Genomic DNA, 24,248 nt, shown 5'->3' with positions numbered 1-24,248 from the left:
ATTGTGACTTTTAGAGAATGTTTTGTTTTAATCATATATCACGTATAATTCATAAATACACGTTGCAACAGTTTAAATATGATTACTTTATGTTGCGTGTTTGTCCACATTTCAAAATAATATAAAATTGAAAACCTATACATAGTTAATTAAAATAATCATATTCAAATGAACTCGAGTATGTCTTGCATGGCTATAGGAACATTGTTCAGTAGTCTGCCGATGTTCGAACGCAAGAGCCCAAACCACAACTGAACCAGTGGGTTGCAGTCTTTCTCTATCGATTTCTCCGTGCTGAATATTTTACCTAAAAACAGCTAAAGTCATAATTACACAGACCAAACAAGGCGGTCGGTAACACTAATGGATGCTTCCCGAAATGACTGCAGTATACGGGTTTTTTAGTCACAGAGGCTTTACGGACAGTTATATTATATTTATATAAGGACAAATGTGGTCAACAGGAGTTATGGTTCCTTGTCACGACACTCCGCCTCACTGACCTCTATCAATATGTAAAGTATGAAGTCAATACCTTACATAGTATTTAGGTTATGCCCGGGAAAAGCTTTTAAAAAAGATAATAAAAAATGGGACCACCTAGAGTCATGGTTCCTTGTTATTGCACTCCCTCTAACTGACATCTATCAGTATGTAAAGAATGAAGTCAATACCGTATTCAAGTGATACCACTGACAAGGTTTTTAAAAAGGGAGAAAATTTAGAAAAAGGACCACCTAGAGTTATGGGTTTTTGTTACGGCATTTCCTCTTAAAGAGCTCTACCATTGTATAAAATTATAACTTGGTATATTCAATACTTTTCGAGTTATCCTCCAGACAAGCAGTGTGACGGATGGACGGACAGACGGACGGACGGACAGACGGAAGTTCCTACATACGGGTATTTATGTTGTTACTCTTTTGTTCTCTCTATTGTACTTTTACCTATACTACAGATCCTATAGTCACCTAAGTATGCAAAATGTAAGCTCAGACGAACGGACGGACGGACACGGTGGCCACTATATGCTTCCAACTTCCTTCGGGGAGCATGAAAAATGATGTAGAGTTTCATAATTGTCTTTGAAGAGCACTGTTAATTCTCCTTAGATTATCAAAAATTACAAATGGTGCTTGTGGGTTTGATCTCTTGCCGCGTCATACCAAAGAGTGAAAATGGTACAAGTAGCTTTCTTGTCTGGCATCAACATCTAATGGGAAACCAGGTAAATTATTTGCAAACTAGGTTTAATTGGGTGTATTCATGAGAGTTGATGAAATGGGTAACACCACTACCACCAAAAAAGCATACAATTGGGTTATTATAACAGTTTGCTGTATTTTAGACATAATTTATATAAGTATATAATAAACATGTATATCGTGCATATGCGCTAATAGCTGAATCACTCAAATTTGAAAACCTGCATAAACAGAGTTCACGTCAGACAAGTTTTAGCAATGTTTCCTATGACATTGAATACACCACGTAAGACACTATATAATCAGTAGTTCCTACTTATTTACATTGTTCATTGAATACACTTCAAGCGACTCGCTATTTAAACCAAATTGAATGTAAAACAAACACTATTTTTCCAATGTCTTCTATGGCATAAAACAAGCACTATATTTCCAACATTGTGTTTTCTATTGCATTGTAAACAGTTCACACAGAGCATTATTTACCAATATTCCCTATTACATTGAATAAACTCCAAAACTCCTAAACACTTTTTTACGAAACTTTCCTATTACATTTATCTTAGTATTGTATGAACCGACCCATTTGCTTACTTTAGTGATGTATAATTGTTATATACGAATGGAAATAATAACCAAAAATATTATTAAATTAAATGCAGTTCACAGACAGACTTATTGTAATTGGCCTCATTTAAGCATTAGCCTGCTGGCGGCAAGTGATTCTGCCTTTGTAACCAGTGCAGACCAAGATCAGCCTGCATATCCATGCAGTCTGATCATGGTCTACACTGTTTGTCATTCAGTCTGTATCTTTTTGAAAAGCTACCCATTTAACAGTAAATGGTACTGTCAAAATTGAAAGATGGGCAAGTTCATTATAGAAATTTAGCAGGGTAAGGGTTAATTACTGTATACTGAGTATCCTGCTCTTTTCTTGACAAAGATGCAATACAAACATCATTTATATTATGTTCATTTTAAATGAATTTTAAAAATGCAATTACAATGAAATATATAATAATCTTTAACAAACTTTGTAATTCAAATTTAGTTTTCTTTTCAAACTGAATTTCTCTCTCAGAATATGCCATTGAATTTAATACGTAACTTTGAAATACTGCAACTTTTTTTCACTCTTCGCGCTATTTGTAACAGCGACAATGGATTTGTTCTTGGAAACACAGACCCTGTATGGATATTTCATTTCTAACTTGTACGATGATAGGAACAGACCTGTTGATGAGATTTGTACAATGGAATTTGTATTTTCACTGCAAACCAGAATGCAGTCGGATGGACCCACTGCTACACCACGTGGTTCCTTGATCTGGTCGTCCTTGACAACAACTCTGGTTTTGTTCTTGATGTCATATATGTAGATAGAATGCTCGTACCTATCGGTGAGAACCACTTTGTCACTGTTTCTAATATATGTGCACCCACCAGTGTCTCTAGGATATTTCTTGTTAGGAAAGTTGATACTGAAATCTTTCTCTTCTCCTGACAGAGACACAATACGAACTGGTCTTGTATCATCTTGAGTTCCAACAACAAAGTATCTCTCATCTTTCATACATATAGACTCATACTTTGTCTTAACTTTACATGTCCTGATCAAAATTAATTTATTAGATTTACTGACACGTAGAAAGTCTATCTTGTATCCATTACCACATGTTATCGCCACTTCCTCCTCAGAAACAGCAACTACACTCTGTGGAAGATACGATAACTGATATGATCCTACTTTCTCAAGTTTCTCATTGTAAATCAAACATTTCTTGTTCTTATTATCCACGGTAACCAGTCTACCATCCGGCAGGAAATCCAGTCCTGAGTATAACGGTTCCTCTGCATCATCTCCAGTCTGCTTCAGATCAATGGAAGTAACCTTCGTTAACTTAACAATCGGATCAACAGGTGTAATAGGTTTTACAGCTTCCGGTACGGAGTATTTTAATGTCAGTTGCCCCGGAATGTAATCAGAAATCGAAAGTGGGGGCAATTTCAATGTTTCATCAAAATCAAAGGAAATGGTCACGGTCTTTAACCTTTGACATTCCTTGTCAACGTTGCTGCTAAGTTCATCGACTTGTTTCTTCATGCTCTGTTCCATTATAAACTGTTGTGATGGTGTCCCGTTCTGATGAACGTTATCAATTGTTTCCAGAGATTTTGTTGCATCAGCAATATGTTTCTCATTGTCAGACTGCTTCTTTGTCAGCTTCTCGAGTGTTTCTGTCTTAAATGATTCAGCGTCCTTAGCAACGGAAACTTCCAAATCGTCGAACATTTTCATTACATTATCCCGCATTCGTCTTATTTTTAAAGACACTTCTTTAACATCTTGCTTCAGTCGCTCTTTTGATGACTTGGTATATTTAACGACAGTTTCAGCTTTTTCTCTGATATCCTGCAAGCTGGCCTTTAATTTGGAACGTGTCGGTGCAGACCTTCCGGCAATTTTCTGTATTTCTACGACACTGTGGCATTTTCGATGATCCACAATAGCGCAGGTACTGCAGCAAAGCTGATTCTCGTCCTCACAGAAGAATTTCAAAACTTTTTGATGCTCATCACATTGGTCTAATCCCTTCATATCAAACGAGACTGGTTTCTCTTTAATATCTTTTGCTTTCACTAATTTGTGGTTTTTCATGAAAGCATACGTTTTGTGTATGTTTGAACAATCCATGCACTGAAATTCATCACAAGTTGAACAAAACACATCAGCTACAGTTTGTTTATCCTTACTGGAACATGGCTGACATAATATCTGCTCTGTTCGTCCAGGAACTGCATCACCAGAGCTGTTATTTCCCATATTTCCACTCCCCTTTTCCGCCATTTTGAATCGTATGATAATATTCTGTTCACAAAAACCTCAGTTACGCTGTACAATAGACGTATGTTTAAACTTGTCTTGTCCAATATTTGATTTAAATAAGACCGCTCAGGTCAGAAGTAGGGCATAGAATGCGGAAGTAAATTGTGTTTTGTAAGTGTACACGTTTCATTGTTTATTACATTTGCATTTTATATTTTTATTTATTGAAAAAGTACATTGCTTAATATTTTGATTTATGATACTTCAGAAATATAACAAATAAAAAAGTCCAGTTTCGCCGATATAGGATATTAATTGTTTCTTTTTTTAGACCGTTTCCTTCAATTTGATTGGCTAACAGAATTTTTTAACAAGCCATAAAGCTAAGCCTTATAAACTTTAAAATTAACGAACTATTTTGCCGACTCAATTCAGGTACTAATGAATTTTTAAAAATCTCGGTGAGTACGCTCTACTTGACAGCTGGATATTTCTACAACTCCTTTTTCCATCTCTCAAACGGGACACAGCTGAACCTGCCTAAGCGCTCACCTGCATAATGTAGCCATTTGTCTTACGCAGACAATCATTTTCCTTTCGAAAACGACTTTTTGTGCATATTTCAGAGTACGGTGGCACAGAGGTGACATACACTACTTTGTTTTGCAATTGCACTTCTCTTTTTTTTATGTCGTTCTCACGAGGAACTAACACGAGGGAACGACTAAGTATGTCATGGTAACGAGTTGTAAAGCCACTATGTTGGTTTTCCCATGGCATGGCTCATTTACTTTTTTTCAAAATTTATGATTTTAAAGCAGACTTAAAACTTGATTTACTTTTTTTATCATTTAGCTACTTGGCAGAGCAATCCAATTTGAAATTGCCTTATAGAAGAATGTCTGTGATTCAAATGCGGATGAAGTGTTAGAAACTTCAAAACCTTGCCTTTGAATGAAATTCGAACACTTTAGTAATAAGTTGGGTATTTATCATGAACAAATATTGAATGCATGATTCAGACGGATCGCATACTATGACATTCGTAATTTTTGCTGTTTTATATCTTCGTTTTTAATTTGTCTTTTTTTTTTCTTTTTTTTACCAAACATGTTTTCCATGAATAGCTAGCTCACTGCAGCTGATCAAGTAGTTCTTTTACAATCATATACAATCAAATCTAATCTAACAGTGTTACCAAAAAGATACCATTTACACAGAACGTACAGAACAATTAAGTTGCTTTTTAAATATTAATCTCACCTCGACTATGCAGACATACATGAATTGTACTTACCAATTTTAAAGCAGAAAATAGTATTACTTTGTGTTTTGCATAAGAACTCAAAACTCGGTTTATTCTACAATAAACCACGGTTGGGAACTTATTATTTGTTAAATAAAGAAAACTGTTAACACATACGTTTAACACTAAGAAACAGTCGTATTTTTAGTCAATTTATGCTCAGTGAAATATATCAAACATAGAACAGTTTTTAGCTCATCTGATTTTTTGAAAAAAAATGATGAGTTATTGTCATCACTTGAGCGGTTGTCGGCGTCGGCGTCGGCGTCGGCGTTGCCTGGTTAAGTTTTATGTTTAGGTCAGCTTTTCTCCTAAACTATCAAAGCTATTGCTTTGAAACTTGGAATACTTGTTCACCATCATAAGCTGACCCTGTACAGCAAGAAACATAACTCCATCTTGCTTTTTGCAAGATTTATGGGCCCTTTTGTACTTAGAAAATATCAGATTTCTTGGTTAAGTTTTATGTTTAGGTCAACTTTTCTCCCAAACTGTCAAAGCTATTGCTTTGAAACTTGGAATACTTGTTCACCATCATAAGCTGACCCTGTACAGCAAGAAACATAACTCCATCTTGCTTTTTGCAAGATTTATTGCCCCTTTTGGACTGAGAAAATCAGTTTTCTTGGTTAAGTTTTATGTTTAGGTCAGCTTTTATCCTAAACTATCAAAGCTATTGCTTTAAAACTTGCAACACTTGTTCACCATCATAAGTTGACCCTGTACAGCAAGAAACATAACTCCATCCTGCTTTTTGCAAGATTTATGGCCCCTTTTGGACTTAGAAAATGTCAGATTTCTTGGTTAAGTTTTATGTTTAGGTCAACTTTTTCTCTTAAACTATCAAAGCTATTGCTTTGAAACTTGCAACACTTGTTCACCATCATAAGCTGACCCTGTACAGCAAGCAGCGTAACTCCATCCTGCTTTTTGCAATAATTATTGCCCCTTTTGGACTTAGAAAATCATTTTCTTGGTTGAGTATTATGTTTAAGTCAACTTTTCTCATAAACTATCAAAGCTATTGCTTTAAAAACTTGCAACAGTTTTTCACCATCATAAGTGGACACTGTGACATGCGCTCATTTAATAGTAGTTTTATTAGTAAGGCCTATACAAACCCTGATGAGGCTTGGAACTCATTTAAGGACAGCTTAAATGAATCTTGTATCAAGCATATCCCTACTAAAATATCCAATCCCGTGCCGACTTGCCTTGGTTAACTCCCAGAATTATCAGGCTTATCCACAAGCGTGATAAACTCTATCACAAACTCAACAAATCCCCAAATCAAGCTAAGAACCAGAAACTGAAGTCCCTAAAATCCTACATACAAAGGCAAATAAGAGCCTCCTACTGGTCATACATGGAAAACGTCATCTTTAGCCATGATTCCCAACCTGGTAGAAATAAGAAATTCTATAGCTACATCAAACATAACAAAAAAGAAAATGTCGGCATAGCTCCACTCAAATCAGATGGTTTCACCCATACTGATCCTGTCACTAAAGCAAACATCCTTAATAAGCAATTTGAATCAGTTTTCTCCCCACCTAAGCCCTAAGCCTTAAACATTTGTGCTCCAAACTGTTAACATCCCCTTCCTCCCTAATGGACCAAATAAATGTGACTCCAGAGGGTGTTGACAAGCTCCTTCTTGGCCTATCCCCACATAAGCGTCGGGGCCAGACGAAATATCCCCCCGTGTTCTCAAGGAACTTCATCAAGAAATCGCCCCCGTCCTTTGCCACATCTTCAATTTATCCCTAAATACAGGCATTGTCCCTCAAGACTGGAAAAAGGCAACAGTTGCACCAGTCTTTAAAAAAGGTCTCAAATCAAAACCCAGCAACTATCGACCAATCTCTTTGACCTGTATTGCGTCCAAACTCCTTGAGCACATCGTGGTTTCAAATCTTATGTCCTTCTTTGACAAACACAATATTATCAGCCAGTTCCAGCATGGTTTCAGGTCGGGTCATAGTTGCGAAACTCAGCTTATTAATTTTACCCAGGAACTTTATAGTAATTCAGAACAAGGCCAACAAACTGACGTCATCGTAATGGATTTTTCTAAGGCATTTGACAAAGTTGACCATTTGAGGCTAATTTACAAGTTACAATCCCTAGGTGTTAGTCCCCAAATAACTAATTGGGTCAAATCTTTCCTCTCTAATCGTACCCAGAAGGTCGCAGTTGAAGGTCACCTGTCCAGCGAACTTCCAGTCCTGTCTGGAGTTCCACAGGGGTCTGTCCTTGGGCCTTGCCTTTTCCTTGTATACATTAACGACCTGCCTGACTCAGTCAAATGTAAAACCCGTATGTTTGCAGATGACACCATCGTTTACCTCACTGTCAAATCAAATATGATAGCATAGCCCTTCAAGAAGATCTCCATGAATTAGAAACATGGGAAAGAGTCTGGCAATGGAATTTAACCCCGACAAATGTGAAGTCCTTAGAGTAAGTAGGAAGAGAAATCCCTTTATATATCCCTACAGGTTACATAATACAGAGTTAAAGTCCACCTCATCAGCTAAATACCTAGGAGTAACTATCTCCAATGACTTGAACTGGTCACTACACATAGAAAACATAACTTCTAAGGCAACCTCCTCCCTTCGATTTATTCAGAGAAATGTCAAGACAGATAACATAAAGGTCAAAGAAGCTGCATACACCACCTATGTCCGCCCACAGCTAGAATACTGTTCAACTGTGTGGCATCCCTGGCAGAAAACCCTCACCCATAAACTTGAACGAGTCCAAAGGTCAGCAGCTAGGTATGTTATGAATGATTACAACTATACAAGCAGTGTAACTGAAATGTTGAAATCCTTAGAATGGAAAACTCTCCAGTACCGTAGGTTAAACTGTTCATTACTTTTGTTTTACAAAGTAAGGACCCAGACCGTTGCTATTGACCAAGGTTACTTGTCCCCCATTAGAAACCTGAACTACTTGATCCCTTATTCCAGCACTCAATACTTTGCTAACTCTTATTTCCCTAGAACCATCCGTCTCTGGAACTCCCTCCCCACATCAGTCAAAGCTAGCCCCAGCCTCAGTATCTTTACAGAGAGGCTGGCGGCAGTCACTATGTAATTCTTCCATTCTGTCCTATTTTAACTGTAGCATACTGTCCTTTTATCTTTTACTTTTAATACTGTAATATACTAAATTTCTTTAACAACTGTTTCTCTGACAGCGCCGACCAGTCATAATCGGAAATCGATTGTTGGTTGTAACGATGTAGATGTAGATGTAGATGTTAGTACAACAATTTCGGACAGCGAAATATTCGGACGATTATCAATAGAAGTCGTAATGACTACTTTTCATCTATATGTCTTTCTTCTATTATTGTCTAACCATATACAGTGATATAGTCACTTTCGTGCGGATGAATCCACAAAGATTTATAGTAGAAAATAAAAGAAAATCGGGCCATATAAAAGGTAGCCTTTGCGCATTTGGCTTAGGTCTACAACATGGATTTCGTGAAAAAAGATCATATGTCACTCAACTAGTAAAATTAGTTAATGACCTGGTTAATGCAGTCTATGATAAGAAACAAGTTGATCTCGTACTATTAGATTTAGAGTAAGGCTTTCGCTTTCAGTAAGGTCAGCCATTAGAAAGTGTTACTGAAAATGCACAATTGTGGAGTCAGAGGTAAAACTCTCAAGTGGATTAAAGGTTTCCTTCATAACCATTTCCAATCAGTTGTACTGAATGGCACCAGTTCCGATGCCATCCCAGTCCCCAAGGGTCAGTCCTTGGTCACCGTCTACTGCTCTTTTGAGCTTATATAAATGACCTCCTGCAAAATATTATTTATTATTAACTCCAAAATCTGTCTCTTTGCCGATGATACAGCTGATCTCACACTGTCAATACAATACAATACGATACAAATTTTATCTAAAGTTGGTGCGTATATATACCAACTTCAAATAAAATTTATATTGTATTGTATTATATTGTATTGACAGTGTGAGATAGACATCTGCAAATGAATCAGTTACCCTCAAAAATGACCTCAGAATGTTAGAAGATTTGGAGTGGGATATGGAATTTAACCCCTCCAAATGTCAAACTATCCATTTCGCAAGAAGGAAACGTCCTATTCCCACCCAATACTACCTCCACAGAGTCTTACCCAAATCAGTCATCTTGGCCAAATCTGAACCCATTAAGTTCATGGCTTACCAGACGCTCGTTAGACTGGAATATGGCTCTGAAGTGTGGTCTCCCTATACCCAAACCCTCATAGACCAGATTGAAGCAGTCCAGAGACTGGCAGCTCGCTTGATTATGGTTGACTACCATCAAACATCCAGTGTAACAGACATGTTACAATCCCTCAAACATTGCCGCCTTGATCTCATATGTATTGACAGCAGACTTTCCCTTATGTACAAAGTCCACCATGAATTAGTTGCCATCCCCAAAGAAGGCTTCTTAGTTCCCTTCCCCCACTCAACACGTCACTTCCATCTCCTCAGTTACATGATATTCACGGCAACTACAGATTACTTAAAGTATTCATTCTTCCCCAGAACATTGTATCACTGGAATTATCTCCCTCCTGCTGTTGTCAACCTCCCAACCCCTGAGCAGTTCAATGCAGCCATTTGCTGTATTGATCATGTCTCACCTTAAACTGACTGATAGCAGCTGCTTTTAAACTTTTAACCAAGCTATTTTTCCAAGTGCTTTTAACTATCTTTTTACAGTTAAGTCTTTTAATATTATCTGTGGTGTGACGCGCCAAATGTGTACGGCCCCGTGAGGAGTTTGACATTAATGGAAGATAGAGATAGGCAGTGGCTAGGGGTCCTCTAACCGGACCTTATTTTGCATATTTCTTGTAGGAAATCCCCAGTGTGATAATGAATTACGTTGACATTAAAGTATAAAATTGCCTTGCTGATATTTTTGAAATTATATTTTGTGATTTATTTCTGCAATTTAGTGTCATTGGCAATCTGCTGTGTATTAGAACCGATGTTGGGGTAGATATCTCTTCGCACCTGTTCTTATCATATTCTCAAAGATTAAATTCTCTTATTTGAAATTATGAGTTATATTCAACCCATCTGAAGTTTCTACATGAATATGAATGTTTAATTTATTGAAGCAAGTATGTCTGACCAGTATTTTATGACTTTTTCTGTATTTTTAATGTCTTTCTTTTCCTAACAGTAAAATGCAGATATGGGTAGGGCTTTAGTATGTAAGCACCGTAATAGTTTCAATAAATTATCAAATAATTGATAATATTAAATTTTCAAGAGAACAATCCCTCTGAGTCTGTATAATTTGATGAATACCACGAAAATACCACTGGGCCTTAACAATGATGAACACCAATATTCTATTCCACAATGTCAATCTCTGAAACAATGCAAGAAAAAGCACATGCGAGCCGTGCCATGAGAAAACCAATATAGTGCGTTTGCAACCAGCATGCATCCCTGCAGTCTGGTCAGGATCCATGCTGTTCGCTAATGCATGGTTTCTCTAATTGAAATAGGCTTTGAAAGTGAACAGTATGGATCCTGACCAGACTGCGCGGATGCCCAGGCTGGTCTGGATCCATGCTGGTCGCAAATGCACTATGTTGGTTTTCTCATGGTGCAGCTCATATATCAATAAATCGGATCCAAATGAAGGGATCATTCTTCAACGAGTAATACAATATTCAAATTATCGAATACAATTTACAGTACATGTACCATTATGTCATTTTAAGTTTCATCTACGGTAGTTTAAAGCAACTTCCATGGGAAATCTAACTTGTATTACTGCAGGGCACTAGACAACTTTTTGGGACAGATACCCTTACCCTCAGGAAGGAGAATTTTTCTCGTTTAAAGACAAAAAGTTTTTAGCCATATATATGTTACTACTTTTCACACTAAATAATGTTGTTTTCAATCATTTCTAACTAATGTAACTGTATTGCAGCAGTAACCTTCCTTAGAGGCACTATAGTATAATTTTAAGAGTTCATATCTAGTTGTGTCAAACAACCTGTTATCAGGGGAATTTTCTTCTGAGAAAGGGGAAAAAAACACATTATTTTATGAGGGGAATGAGGCCCATATTCGGCCCCAAAAACAGCCAAACGAGTGCCCTGTACTGGTAAGTACTGAGTGAACATTGGTAAGTGTTAATAGCCAGATGTAAAAGGTTTAAAACAAGTCCATTTCTTGACCAAAATCAAATTAACCACGTTTAAATACTGACAGAATTATTCATATATGTTTCTTTGAAATATTTCAGAAATTCCGGCGTATGTATGAAGACCAATCTAGTCGTGGTACTCCCAGTGAGAAAGCCCAGTTTGAATATGCCATCTGTCTTGCTCGAAGTAAACCTGATGTAGATATAAAGCATGGCATAGCTCTTCTAGAAGGTAATGGTAACCATGGTAACACACAAACATTAACAGGGTGGGCAAAATATTTGCCAGGGCCTAGCCAGGTATTTATTGTTGTGCATCCTGCTTGACAAATATCCCTAAAATCAACCTACAATGTTAGTGGCAAACACAGGAAATTTCTCATTAATAACTTCAAACAACAGTCAAATATAATTTGATACCTTCTTTTTAGACCCCAATTCTAACATGGCTCGATTTGATTTCCAGTTAAACAAAGAAGGAAATCAAGCTCTGTATATTCTGCGATAAACAACTGTTGACGCGCGGACCGGTAAGAGAGCATTATGTTATCAATTATGACGTCAAATTGCCACATGACGTCCAATACTTTACTCCTCGGGTAAATGAAGTCCAGCATGATATTTATTAAAATATGTCAATGAGCATGTCAGAATGAAAACAATCAAGGCCTTTTTGTGATTTATCGTCTCATTTACCACGGTTCATCGTTCGGATGCTTCAGTATTTAACCACTCTGGCTAACGCCCTCGTGGTTCAGTCCCTACGCATCTGAACTCTAAACCGTGGTAAACTAGACAATAAACAACTCGAAGGCCTTGATTATTTGTTAAGTATATACCAGTAATTAGTACAGTAGTTACAGCTGGGTAATACACAGTATTTGTCCCAGCAATGACAAATAATTATAAATGTTGGCATTTTGCCAAAGCTGATTCTTTAATGTAGTGATACAGATTTGCCATTTGACCCTTATCATGCTGGACACGATATTGATTCTGCCTTTGCGACCAGTGCAGATCAAGATCAGCCTGCACATCCATGCAGTCTGATCATGATCTGCACTGTTCGCCATTCAGTCAGTATCTTTTTTGTATGCACCCCTTTTAACAGTTAATGGTACTGCCCAAATTGAAAGATGGACCAGTTCATTATAGAAATTTAGCAGGACAAGGTTTAAATCCTGTATCTTGTTCAGTGTTGTCCAGGGTGTCAGTCGGTAGACAATTTGGTTTCTGATCAATAGATAGACAACACCTGCAGTGGTTAAACTTCATAGGGTGATAGATGACCCCTATTAAGTTTGGTGTTAGTAGGGTAATGGTTATTATCACTGACGTCTAGATTTAGAACAATTTCCTATCAATAAATGCAGAATGTTTTTGCCTAAAAACAGAAAGCCAGGTGCTCATGTGAGTGACATTCGTCCAAATAATGCGGAAATAACAAGACGGAAGTGACCAGTTGCCATTACAGGAATCTGCCTTGTGTTCCTCTTTTAGATGTTACATTCTTGTTTTTCCAGATTTGTTTCAACGAACACATGACACAGGGACCAAACGAGATTGTCTGTATTACCTGGCACTGGCAAATACTAGATTAAAGGTAAAAAACCTTCAGTGATATTAAAAATATTAAGTACTAGCTAATTAATTTACTTAAGGTAGAATTATATTAGTGCATTTCCTCTTGATCCAAGTGTCAATAGTTAAAACAGAAATATTACCAGGAATTGGTAATCTGGTAATACATGCACCTAGAGTGGCACCTGGTAATACATGTACCTAGAATGGCATCTGGTAATACATGTACCTAGAGTGGCATCTGGTAATACATGTACCTAGAGTGGCATCTGGTAATACATGTACCTAGAGTGGCATCTGGTAATACATGTACCTAGAGTGGCACCTGGTAATACATGCACCTAGAGTGGCATCTGGTAATACATGCACCTAGAGTGGCAGCTGGTAATACATGCACCTAGAGTGGCACCTGGTAATACATGCACCTAGAGTGGCACCTGGTAATACATGCACCTAGAGTGGCAGCTGGTAATACATGCACCTAGAGTGGCACCTGGTAATACATGCACCTAGAGTGGCATCTGGTAATACATGTACCTAGAGTGGCATCTGGTAATACATGCACCTAGAGTGGCAGCTGGTAATACATGCACCTAGAGTGGCACATGGTAATACATGCACCTAGAGTGGCATCTGGTAATACATGCACCTAGAGTGGCACCTGGTAATACATGCACCTAGAGTGGCAGCTGGTAATACATGCACCTAGAGTGGCACCTGGTAATACATGTACCTAGAGTGGCATCTGGTACTACATGTACCTAGAGTGGCATCTGGTAATACATATACCTAGAGTGGCACCTGGTAATACATGCACCTAGAGTGGCACCTGGTAATACATGCACCTAGAGTGGCATCTGGTAATACATGTACCTAGATTTTTCTATTGTGAACTTTTAGACACTAAAAGTTTAAAAATTTCAATTTGGCTTAATTCTTTATGGATTTTTATGAACGTTTCATGACATCTTCGCATGAAAGCAATATTTCTATTTGAAATTTTGCAGGTCTTAATTTTACACAGGGAAATTACATTTTTGGCCAAAAAATTGACATTATTAAAGATATTGGGAAAAAAAAGATCCCACTACCACAAAGATCTTTATATTATATCTTACATTTCAAGATCAAAAATAACCAAGAAAACACATTGTTTGATAGTTTCTACTATTATATCTTCATTGGAAATAACAGTGTACAGTTCAAATGCCACGTCTATTAGGACGCCAACATCAGAGTAGGAACATTGTATTATTGTAAATGTTGATATAGTCAGTATTTATAGTTATGTATTTTTTCAGTTATTCAGTATGTAGTCTGTAGACAATGCTTTTAATAGAAAAAAATCTTAATAACCTTGATTTTTTCTTTCAGAATTATGAAGATGCGTTAAAGTTTACAAATTTATTTTTGAAGATTGAACCCCAGAATCACCAAGTGAAAGACATTCAAAAATATGTGAAAACTAAAATGAGAAATGGTAAGTTGAAAGCGAATTGTGTTTGAAATGATTAAAGAACTGTAACCATTTTAGGAAAGTATCCATAGCTTTCTTTGGCAGATGTTGTCAGTACAATAGCTAATTACTGTCAAATCATTAATATTTGTGGTGGATTTTTTTTTCGTGAATTTCATGGTTATGTAAATCCACGATATTAAAATTTGAATTCAAATGGACACATAACAAGAACATATCAGAATTTTCTTTCAAAATTAAATTTTCCAACAAAATTTTGGCAAACACTGTGAAATTGCATGCCCCTGAAATTAACCGTTTTCATTGAAATTCTTAGACAGTTTATTTTGGATAGATTTATTTTACATTTTGGTGAAACACACAGAATGAATAGTTATGATATAATATACAAATTACCTCTATGCCTTGTGTACCTGGAGCATTTAGTTGATTATGGCTGTCAATTAACTTACATGTATATCTATTTCGACTGTGTTTCATGATTACTTTTTCAAAATTAGAGAATATTCAATGAATAGGTAGAGCTATTGAACATGCCCATCTGTTGGCATCCACCTCCGCACACCACCTCCGCATCCACGTCACATGCCGATTTGGTCAAGTTTTATATAATAGCTGGTTTTGCAGTAACTGCTTGTGGGAATTGATTGAAACTAAACATACTTATTCACTTTGATGCACTGATGTACATTACACAGCTTCCATAACTCTAGTTTGCTTTTTTTTTTTTTTTTAGAAAATTATGTCCCTTTTTCGACTTTATACGCCCGTCTGAAAGAGCTGGATGTATTATTTGAAACCCCGTGGGGGTGGGCAGGCAGCATCCACAGTAATTCCGCTCTCTAAGTAAAAAAAACCAGCCAAATTGCCCTAGGCACGCTTGGATTATGGCCTGTGAATTACTAGAAAATCTGCGAATTTAGCTTTGTCCGCTCTCTAAGTTGAACAGTTTTCATCCGATCTTCACCAAACATGCTGACAATGTTTATGGGCATTATATCTCAACCAAGTTTGATAACCAGCCAACTCGCCCCAGGCACTCTAGGATTATGGCAGTTGAATTAGGCCAAGTTCAATGACGGGCATATTTTGTGACAATCTGCCACTCTTGTTGGTTAAGTTTTTGTATGTAGGCTGGTATCTCGGTACCCACTAGTAGGAATAGATGAAACTTCACACACTTGTTCACTGTCATGATATGACATGTAGTACTTAGGTTCCTTAACTATACTTTGAATTTTCACAAAATTATGCCCCTTTTTCGACTTAGCAGTTTTTGGTAAAGTTTTTATATGTAAGGTCATGAGTTTGATTCTCGGGCGGGGCATATGTTCTCCGTGACTATTTGATAAACGACATTGTGTCTGAGATCATTAGTCCTTCGCCTCTGATTCATGTGGGGAGGTTGGCAGTTACTTGCGGAGAACAGGTTTGTACTGGTACAGAATCCAGGAACACTGGTTAGGTTAACTGCCCGCCGTTACATGACTGAACTACTGTTGAAAAACGGCGTTAAACCCAAAACAAACAAACAAACTTCCAATATTACATACGTTTTGCAAATTATATGATTTAGTATAATAATAATAAGACTGCTTTTCTCTTTCCATATTACAGAAGGTTTAACGGGTATGGCAATAATTGGAGGAGCTGCTCTGGCGGTCGGAGGACTGATCGGACTGGCAGTACATGCGGCAAAGAAATGATCATATTTATATTAGACATTTTACCTTTAAAGTCAAGTACTGTTTATAATATAATTATCATCTTATAAGAAAAATTTGACCCTTTATCCATATCGGCATTTAAAATTGAGAATCATTCATCTTAATGCTATTGAAAATTATTTATTCAAAAGACATTTTAAAATCTCTAGTGATAGTGGTCAGTTTGGTTCAAAGGGAATTAATCATGAAATTTTTATTTACCAAATCTGTCTTGACTATAATGTTTGTTGAAAGTTACTCATAAAAGGGACATAATTAGGTGTGTGTTGTTTGATTGTTTATAGTCTTGAATATATAATATGTGCAGCATAATTGGAAAAAAGGCGTTTTGAACCTATAAAATCAGACTTTCACAAAGTTACTGTGAACTTGTGTTTACATATGTGTAATGACTGACTAATGTGCTAATGAAATATTAAATATTTTGATTATCTTTTTAACCCTTACCCTGCTTAATTTCAGTTATGAACTTGTCCATCTTTGAATTTGGACAGCACCATTAACTTTTAAAAGGGGTGCTTACAAAAAATATACTGACTGGATAGCGAAAAATGCAGATCGTGATCAGACTGCATGGATGTGCAGGCTAATCATGGTCTACACTTGTCGCAAAGGCAGAATCAGTTGAGACCAGTATGATAAGGGTTAATTAGAACCAGCTACACAGGTTTAAGTAAAAACTGCTTAATGATTTATTATGCCATTATTTGAAACCGATATTACGCAGTATGTAAAAAATAAACATGATTGTGTGTGTAAAGGTTAGGATTAAAATACTAAACGCTAATAAATGTATAAAATTCTGTATGAACAAAAATTTTGTATCACTATCCGTAATCATGGTGTTGGATCAGTGTAAGTTAAGCAGAAGCGGATTGTACAGGCTTTGTGTTGTAGGGGAGGTAACTATGTTAATGGCGGCAGCCCTTGCTCCAAACAAGCAGGGCCTCCTCTGCCATTCGCCAATGTAACCAAATGCTACAAGTTCAAAGAATTGGCTACAAGTTTTTGAAAGTGGTTACAAGAATTTTATCAAAATGTGGCCAAACTTCGGCAATTCAGCTTCAGTTTGCAGTTCTTTTCTAAAAAAAAATGGCTACAACTTCTGAGGCCCAGTGGAGGCCCTGCACAAGCCTCTTGTTCTGTTTAACTTGGAAGGGTCCAAAAGAAAACAATTGATACATCCATATAGGGAAATATTGATGATTTAGTAATAAATACATACAGGTAAATTGTTTTATTGTATTGTATGTAAATGGTATTCCTTACCAGCATGATAAAACATTTACTACACTAAGGTTAATATACTTGCTGTGCAAGCTGGAATATTCATACCACTTTTTATGCCCCTGAAGGGAGGCATATTAGTTTTCAACTGTCCGTCCGTCCGTTCGTTCGTCACACAATGTTAACTTTTTGCATGAAGGCACTTTACTCGCGAACCACTGCACCCAGGACCTTGAAACTTCACATGCTGATAGTACTTATTGAGTACACGACCCCTACTGACTTTGGGGTCACCAGGTCATAGGTCAAGGTCACCAGGTCAAAGGTCAAAGCACTGCGGGTGGCATTTGTCACCATTAATGACAGCTCTTGTTTTAAAGTTGATAAGAATTTTAGTGTATATAGATGTGAACAACCACTTTTACAGAAATATATAATTGAGTTTTTGACTTAGTTAAGATTATCATCGCTTGATCTGATCATGGATGATACATGTATTTGCTTTTCTAAGACATTATAACACATTTGTAGTGCCATGGTTTTCAAATTTCGGTGTCTTAATTGTACTTATGTTATGGCAGTTTTTAAATACAGGTTAGCAAAGGTAATCTGACTTTTATGTTATGAAAAATTAGTCAATGAGTGTAAACTGATTTCATGTCTCTTATAATTCATTTATTGAATGACCAATAACATGTTAGATACATTCGTTATATGTATGCATAATTATTGTGTGCATTGTGAAAATTGTAGCATGTTTATTTGATTAGACTAGAATAAAGACATGTCATAATCTGTCAATCTAAATACTTGAAAGCTTCTTTTCATAAAGGCACTCTCTCATTCATAGCATATTCTGTCATTTATTTCAAATGAACTCTGAAGAAGTTTCTGATTGTACACAAAGCAGAATAGAACATGATAAATGCAAAATATACAATGTATATGAACTACAATGGAAAACTTACCAGATGGCAATATTTAAAATCCAATATGTTTGAATGGGATACTATATGTGATAGATCTAAGACTTTTAAGTTATTTCTAAACTGATTTATTGATAACTTTAATTATTATATAGAAATAAAATGAATTAATTATGAGCGCTTAACTTACAGTGTTTTTTCTAAAAGTTTGAAGCATTGTTACGCTGCTATTAAAATCATATGTCATTCAAAACGCTTATTCATTTTCAAAAGATATTTGAATACGAAAATATGAAAATCGTAAGCATTTCAAAACTTTGAATTTTTAAAATCCAAAAATGAACAAAAAAGTTATTAAAAATTAAAAATTCCGACCCCATGTAAAATATTTGTTTTGCCCACCACTAGATAAACAGGTGTTGATGCGTGATGTCAGGGCGATCTCTCCTATTAGTATAGGTTATAGATCATTTATTGAACTTCTAATGCAATTAAGTTTGCCGAAACGGAGCGCCTTCTTCAGTCTCTTGGAATTCATTGGCTAGTCTTATCTTCACTCATGATGGAGAAGTACATGTTTACTACAACTTTATACAAGGTCATTTTAGTGCCAACAGAACAGCGGTTGATCCAGTGCTGGAAGATTTTAATTTAGTTATCATAAATACATAGTAGACAACTAAGTCTTATGGAGTAGTTTGTGGAACACAATTTTATATTCTTATTCAATGCAAATAAAATATGCAGGTTTAACTCGTAATGATCTATGTTACTACAATTTAAGCAACTACATGTATAAATAAAACAAGACAAAGTAGAATCTAAGTGCATCCTGGTTTATTTTTAGCCCACCATCATCAGATGGTGGGCTATTAAAATCACTCTGCGTCCGTGGTCCGTCCGTCCGTCATTCCGTCCGTCCGTCCGTCCGTCCGTTAACAATTTCTCGTTATCGCATCTCCTCAGAAACTACTGGGGGGATTTTGACCAAACTTTGTCAGAATGATGTATTGGTACCCTAGTTGTGTCCCCCTGAAAATCAGACTGGTTCAACAATTTATGAGTGAGTTATGGCCCTTTGTTTATTTCTATAATTTATATAGATTTATATAGGGAAAAACTTTGAAAACCTTCTTGTCCAAAACCACAGAGCCTAGGGCTTTGATATTTGGTATGAAGCATCATCTAGTGGTCCTCTACCAAGATGATTCAAATTATTTCTCTGGGGTCAAATATGGCCCCGCCCTGGGGGTCACATGGTTTATATAGACTTATATAGGGAAAAACTTTGAAAATCTTCTTGTCCAAACCACAAAGCCTAGGGCTTTGATACTTGTAATGTAGCATCATCTAGTGGTTCTCTACCAAGTTTGTTCAAATTATCCTCCTAGGGTTAAATATGGCCCCGCCCCAGGGGGTCACATGGTTCATATAGACTTATATAGGGAAAAGCTTTTAAAATGTTCTTGTCAGTAACTACAACATTCAAACTTGGACCACATGTATATTTTTGAGTGGCAAGATGAACCTTGACATGAGTTGACCTTGATTTTGACCTAGTGACCTACTTTCACATTTCTGTAGCTACAGCCTTCAAATTTGGACCACATGCATAATTTTGTGCACTGGAAAAAACTTTGACCTTTATTTTGACCTAGTGACCTACTTTCACATTTTTGAAGGTACAGGCATCAAATTTGGACCATATGCATAGTTTCATGTTTCAAAATGAAATTTGACATTGATTTTGACCTAGTGACCTACTTTCACATTTCTCAAGCTACAGCCTTCAAATTTGGACTACATGCATAGGTTTGTGTACCGAAAAAAACTTTGACCTTGACATTGACCTAGTGACCTACTTTCACATTTTTGAAGGTACAGCCTTCAAATTTGGACCACTTGCAGAGTTTTGTGTACTGAAATGACCTTTGACCTTAAGATTGACCTAGTGACCTACTTTCACATTTTTAAGGTACAGGCTTCAAATTTGGACCACATGCATAGTTTTGTATACCGAAATAAAATTTGACCTTGATTTTGACCTAGTGACCTACTTTTACATTTCTCAAGCTACAGCCTTCAAATTTGGACCACATGCATAGTTTTGTATACCGAAACAAACTTTGACCTTTACATTGACCTAGTGACCTACTTTCACATTTTTGAAGGTACAGGCTTCAAATTTGGACCACATGCAGAGTTTTGTATTCCGAAGTAAAATTTGACCTGGATTTTGACCTAGTGACCTACCTTTACATTTCTCAAGCTACAGCCTTCAAATTTTGACCACTTGCATAGTTTCGTGTACCGAAATGAACTTTGACCTTAAGATTGACCTAGTGACCTACTTTCACATTTCTGTAGCTACAGGCTTCAAATTTAGGACCACATGCATAGTTTTGTGTACCGAAACAAACTTTGACCTTGACATTGACCTAGTGACCTACTTTCACATTTTTGAAGGTACAGGCTTCAAATTTGGACCACATGCATAGATTTGTGTTGTGTAAGGAAATGAAATTTGACCTTGAGCTAGTCAATAAGTCTTGAAATTTGGAACACTCAAAAATGGCACATTGGTGGGCGCCAAGATCACTCTGTGATCTCTTGTTAGACCAGTAGAGGTACTGAAAGGTGCAGAAAGGTCAAACTTGAACTATGAAAGTACAGCTGCATTAAAATGAAACTAAAAACATAATTTGATATTTGAGCCGCGCCATAAGAAAACCAACATAGTGGGTTTGCGACCAGCATGGATCCAGACGTCTGGTCAGGATCCATGCTGTTCGCTTTCAAAGCCTACTGGAATTAGAGAAACTGTTAGCAACAGCATGGGTCCTGACCAGACTGCGCAGATGTGCAGGCTGGTCTGGATCCATGCTGGTCGCAAACTCACTTCGTTGGTTTTCTCATGGCACGGCTCATTTATCTATTTGGTCTGTTTATTACATAGACACATTTCTTGTATGCAGTCCCTGCTTTGGTAATTGCTCCGCCTCCTAGAATGTGGGAAATCCATAGTAGGCGGAACAATGAATACTCATTAATTTTAAACTACTTCATGATTAAGTGGATCAGATTCTTCAGTTATGAAACAATATGAAAATAAGTTGATTACTTTTTTGAAAATCCCTCGCTTGTCATTGGATAAAAACGATGTTTGAACTATAAGTTTAATAAGTGTATCTATAACCTATTTATAGTTTAAACATCTCATTTCATTTAACTGACAGGTCAAAGAAACAAAAAGCTCTCTCTGAAGTAAACTAAACCATGCCTCCTCAGTCTCTTGGAATTCATTGGCTAGTCTTATCTTCACTAGAAGTACATGTTTACTACAACTTTATACAAGGTCATTTTAGTGCCATCCTTTAGCAAAACAGCTGGAAGATTTTAATTTAGTTTATATCATAAATACATAGTAGACGACTAAGTCTTATCAAGTAGTTTGTGGAACACAATTTTATATTCTTATTCTCAATGGAAATATGATATGCAGGTTTAACTCTAAATGATCTAACAGTACAATTAAAGCAACTACATGTATAAATAAAACAAGACAAAGTAGAATCTATTTAAAGTGCACCCTGGTTTTTTTTTAGACCAGTAGAGGAAGTGAAAGGTGCAGAAAGGTCAAACTTGAACTATGAAAGTACAGCTTGCATTAAAATGAAACTAAAAACATAATTTGATATTTGAGCCGCGCCATGAGAAAACCAACATGGTGGCTTTGCGACCAGCATGGATCCTGACCAGACTGAATCTATGCTGTTCACTTTCAAAGCCTACTGGAATTAGAGAAACTGTTAGCGAACAGTATGGATCCTGACCAGACTGTGCGGATGCACACTCTGGTCTGGATCCATGCTGGTCGCAAACCCACTATGTTGGTTTTCACATGGCATGGCTCATTTATCTATTTGGTCCGTTTATTTATATATAGACACATTATTTCTTGTATGCAGTCCCAGCTTTGGTAATTGCTCCACCTCCTAGAATGTGGGAAATCCATAGTAGGCAGAACAATGAATACTCATTAATTTTGAACTACTTCATGATTAAGTGGATCAGATTCTTCAATTATGAAACAGTATGAAAATAAGTTTATTACTTTTTTGAAAATCCCTCTCTTGTCATTGGATAAAAACGATGTTTGAACTATAATGTGTGATATTTATACTGAAAACTGTCTATTTCGTATGTTTTTAGCAATAATGTGCTGGCATTTTTTGGATAAAATTGTTTGTTGTCTTCAATGTTGTAACATGTAAATTAAGAAAAAACTTTCATTTTAAGGTTCATAAAGTGTTTGGTACAAAATATGTAAATGTTACAAAAATACGAAAAGCTGTACGGTTGAACTTCTTCTCTCGGACTCGATGGGAACGGCAGAATTTGTTCTTATGGTTTGAGTCAAAGAAAATTATACATTCTATAGGGAATTTGCTGGGATCTGATGCTGAGTTCCAACAAAGTGTGGCATTCGAACTATCAGAGCTGGAGGCAATGAAGTTCGACTGTATTTACAACGTAGCATTCCCTCTAATAAGCTTCTCCTACTTTCTCCTAATAATTTGGTGCTAGAAAATAAATATATTGAAATTATTTTGAAGAAAAATTATTTTCTAGGCGTAAAACCATGAAATAGAATTGTAAATGAAATGAGGTAACAGATGACTTACCATCATCCTCGAATGTTAATGAAATTTATATTTTGTAATGTGAAATGATGCACTACTTTTTTTAAGTAACTCATATTAAAGCAGAAACGCTTCTGTAGTAATATATTATTTTTTTTGCTTATGAATGTTTTACAAGATGTGTGACCTTAATCTACAGTCAAACCTTTAATGAGCAGTCAGCCAAGGGATAGACACAATGTGGCTGCTTATTACAGGTAATTGCTTAATACAGGTAATTGCTTAATACAGTTGGTTGCTTTTGACAGGTGGCTGCTTATGGCAGGTAAAAATTGGAATAACATATCATTTTAGGAAGTTAACTGCCCGGCTGCATAAGGCAAGTGATTGTTAAATAAAGGTCACAACTTAAATAGGTTCAACTTTGTGTATGTTAAGGCGGATTAATTTATACTTTAAATTATGTTGTTGATATGCAAGAAAAAAATGTAATAAAATTTAATATATACTTCAGTACGCTTGTTTTAATTGTAATCTGATTCATTATAGATCCACTGAAAATGTCATTCTACGTCCCAGAAACGAAAAGAACATAACCAAACATAACTGTAGGCCTAGCAGATTTTGTTTGATTGAATCTGTTCAAGAAAGGTAATGGAATGTGTAACATCTCTCATGCACTACGCAGACCTTTTATAATAAGTGAAACTGAATGGACTCGATGATACCGAAAGGTCCAGAAATTTTACATCAAGTATTGGGAACTTTTTCCGGCCGCCACACTCGACACCAGCATACTGAAAGGTAATAAATCTGGATATAAAAGATACAAAAACCAAGGTTTAACAGTATTGAGATTACCCGCACCCCCACCCCCCTCTCTGGTGATAAAATGCATCGAAGCTGCCTTGACATCCAGGAAAACTAGTCAGTTTTTCACAGCTCATACTATCTAGAAAGCGGAGAAATAATATTGAGAAAGACAATAACAGCTCGGCGACTAATATAATTTTCCATATGAACTTCTGTACAATTGCTATCATTAACTTAACCGCATGTTGGTTATCTATAAGAATATCTTGCAAAAAGTTTGTACCACCATTCACAATATACTCATTTTTATGGATTTTTTAG

At 36.4% G+C, this 24,248-nt stretch overlaps 2 protein-coding genes across 2 annotated transcripts; one reads left to right on the top strand and one right to left on the bottom strand.

Moving 5' to 3' along the window:
- Positions 1-1,321: 1,321 nt before the first annotated feature.
- LOC128558378 (uncharacterized) lies at positions 1,322-4,125 on the bottom strand. Its single transcript, XM_053547346.1, has one exon. The coding sequence runs from the start codon at positions 4,054-4,056 to the stop codon at positions 2,305-2,307; it is 1,752 nt and encodes a 583-aa protein (XP_053403321.1). The 5' UTR covers positions 4,057-4,125; the 3' UTR covers positions 1,322-2,304.
- Positions 4,126-11,605: 7,480 nt separating this feature from the next.
- On the top strand, positions 11,606-23,627 carry LOC123555142 (mitochondrial fission 1 protein-like). The gene is made up of 4 exons (XM_053547345.1): positions 11,606-11,765; positions 13,057-13,136; positions 14,489-14,594; positions 16,209-23,627. The coding sequence occupies exons 1-4, from the start codon at positions 11,645-11,647 to the stop codon at positions 16,295-16,297; spliced, it is 396 nt and encodes a 131-aa protein (XP_053403320.1). The 5' UTR covers positions 11,606-11,644; the 3' UTR covers positions 16,298-23,627.
- Positions 23,628-24,248: the final 621 nt, after the last annotated feature.

The sequence above is a fragment of the Mercenaria mercenaria genome, chromosome 7 (assembly GCF_021730395.1).
Source record: "Mercenaria mercenaria strain notata chromosome 7, MADL_Memer_1, whole genome shotgun sequence".
Taxonomy (NCBI): Eukaryota; Metazoa; Mollusca; class Bivalvia; order Venerida; family Veneridae; genus Mercenaria; species Mercenaria mercenaria.
The sequence above is the reverse complement of the archived record's forward strand: the minus strand, read 5'-3'. Positions and strand labels throughout refer to the sequence as shown.